The sequence below is a fragment of the Chenopodium quinoa genome, unplaced genomic scaffold, assembly GCF_001683475.1.
Source record: "Chenopodium quinoa cultivar QQ74 unplaced genomic scaffold, ASM168347v1, whole genome shotgun sequence".
Lineage (NCBI taxonomy): Eukaryota > Viridiplantae > Streptophyta > Magnoliopsida > Caryophyllales > Amaranthaceae > Chenopodium > Chenopodium quinoa.
The window spans coordinates 7,964,942-7,968,003 of NW_018745684.1; the positions used below are offsets into that span (position 1 = coordinate 7,964,942).

Consider the following 3,062-nt stretch of genomic DNA (forward strand, 5'->3'; position numbering starts at 1 on the left):
GAGTATCTAAAACTTGGGGCAAGTACGATAAGAGAATGTCTTATACACTTTGTTGATGGAGTGATTCGTGAATTCTCAACAGAATACCTGCGGAAGCCAAAAGCCGAAGATCTTGATCGTCTCCTTAAACAAGGGGAAGAAAGGGGTTTTCCTGACATGATGGGGAACATCGATTGCATGCACTGAGAGTGGAAAAATTGTCCAGCTGGGTGGAAAGGAATGTATCAAGGAAGATCTTAAAAGGGCGACGGTGATCTTAGAAGCTGTTGTTTCTTGGGATTTATGGATTTGGCATGCCTTTTTTGGCACACCAGGGACGTGCAGTGCAACGATATAAACGTTCTTCAACGTTCTCCGGTCTTTGACGATATATTAAATGGTCGAGCTCCACAAGTTAATTTCACCGTGAATGGAAATACCTATAACCAAGGATATTATCTCACAGATGGGATTTATTCAAAATGGGCAACATTTATTTCCTCTATTACCTCCCCACAAACCCCTAAACAGAACTTGTTTACAATCAAACAAGAGAGTATTAGAAAAGATGTTGAGCGTGCTTTTGGTGTGCTACAAGCTCGATTTGCAATAATTAGACATCTGGCTTTGGCATGGAGTGTCGAAATGCTATGGATAATCGTGATGGCGTGTATTATCATGCAAAATATGATTGTAGAAGATGAGCGCGATAATTACATGAATTATTGGGATCCAATGGAATTTTCCACCGAACAACCTGAGAATCTAGTAGGATCATCAAGGAGAAGAGCAACTACTTTCACCGTTACCCCTGGGCGTTATAAAGATCAAAATTTAGCTACAATAATGGCTACACGAGAAAATCTTCGTGATAAACAAATTAATACATCTTTGAAGAATGATTTGCCGGAACATATATGGGCTAGGTTTGGGAGCGCTTTTGTCAACTCACCTTAAAAATAAAACGTATTTATGATTTAGTTTCTCGTTTTTCAATTATCGGCTTTTAATGTATTTTTATGTTTCCGAATTTCATGAATTGTCTTTTTACATAATGTATTGCAATGTTCCTTTTTAACTATTTATTATATGTGTGAGGACCGTTATATTTACTAATTATGCATTTTAAATTATCATTAATTGTACATTTTTGTAATATATTAAAATTGTCATTAATCTAATTACAATAATTTGTCATATTAATTTTGCAAATATCTAATTTAATAGAAGATGGAGGGGCATAAATAGAAAGGAAGGGGATTCATGAATCCCCTTTGTTGTGGGAAAAAATAAAGAAAGAGGAAGAGGAAGAGGATGGAGATAGTGGAAAATGATGTGGAAGAAAGAGAAATGATGTGTCAAAAGGAGAGAATGAGAGAGAAGAATTAAGGGGATTCATGAATCCCCACCATTGTGCATGCTCTTATACGAAGAATATTTTTACCTCTATATATTATTCATAGAACACTTTTCATTTTTGTCTATTCTATAATCTATATTAATTGCAATACATTTAAATTGACAATAAATCTTTGTAGATATACCTTTTATGTTTTTCGTATTGTTAGACCTATCAAAATTTAGTTATTGTTCTTTTAATCTATTTACACCCAAAAACTTAATGACCCTACTCCACATTATATCAAATATATTATTATAAGATTAACAACCAACAATTAAATACAAAGTTTGCACCAACATAAAACCTTTTAAATACGAAGCCAATGAAAGGCAAGTAGGAGCTTAATGGTAGAGCTCAAACTTGAGCTAACAATGGGTTGAGATTCTCTACGCAACCTAATATAATAAATAAAAGAGTTGACATAAAGGTTTACCCTTTAATTTTTTTTTTATCTAGTACAAAACTGTTATATGATTTAAGAGTATTGGAGACAAATTCATGTTTGCTTATCTTAATTAGCTAGGTTAAGGTGTGCAAATTAAGGAAGCAAAGTTTAGAGCAAACAAACCAAGGGAGATGATGCCATTTGATTAGCGGTTGAGATGATGTCATTTGATTAGCGGTTATTTTCTTTGTCATGTAATTTCTGGGTTGATGCCGTTTGATTCAAGCGGTTATTTTCTTTGTTCAGTGGGTTTTTTGCTCCTAGATATATGCATCTTATATATATGATGGAAGTTGGTGAATAAAAGATAGGTATAGTAACTTTTTTTCTTTGATTCTCTTGTTTTGCAATTGTTGGTCAAGAATTATCATCATCATAATTAAAACCAAAAGTTTGCTTACATCAGATCACAAATTTACTACACACCGTTGTGATTGTATTCGTTGTATCTCCTAGTAATTTTGCGATACCCGGTGTGTATATCAGGGTCAAAATATTACTTTGGAAAAGTGATTTTGTTCACGCCTTGAAGTGTTTAATTTGTCCGATTTCGTTGCATTTTTGTGACCCGGTAAACCAATTCCTCAACAAAAACTGCCAAAATTAAAAAAAACTAGGAAAAACATATAGCCAATACATATTTACAATTTAAAGTCCATAGAAACAAAAGGTAAAAATTGATAGCAATTTGCAACTCCAAATTTAGTGTTCAAACAAAATAAGGTATTAAATTATGCAATCTAGTGTATTTGGTGAATTTTCATATATGTAGTTGTAATATTCGTGCTTAGTAAGAGTATTAACTTGATCTTTTACCTTTTATCTCATTCTATATTACTACAGATCTACATCATTTTAAAGATTCAATTTTTAATACAAAATATAACATAAATAAGAGGAATAACATTAGATCAAAAATAAAAGGAAAAGAATAAGAAGATTGCGAAAAAAAAGTGAGAAAAAGAAATATAGGTCCCATTGTATTTTGAAAAAGCGTAACTTTGTTGTTCAGTATTAATTATTACCTAACAGTTTTCCCAAAATACCCGTACTTAAACCCTAACATTTACCACACTCCCCCCCCCCCCTCACGCTATTTAAACTCCCCTCTTTCTCTCTCTCCAAACTCACCTACCATCATCTGACCTATACTGCCGCCTCCATCATCCTTAACCCCGTAACACCTAGCTTCCAATCATCCTTGAACATTTTTGCTGTCACGTGCCCAACCTCCCT

At 33.5% G+C, this 3,062-nt stretch overlaps 1 protein-coding gene across 1 annotated transcript; it reads left to right on the top strand.

Moving 5' to 3' along the window:
* Window positions 1-282: 282 nt before the first annotated feature.
* Window positions 283-936, top strand: LOC110718022. The gene has a single exon (XM_021896824.1). It carries the CDS (start codon window positions 283-285, stop codon window positions 934-936), a length of 654 nt encoding a protein of 217 aa, XP_021752516.1.
* The last annotated feature ends 2,126 nt before the right edge of the window (window positions 937-3,062 follow it).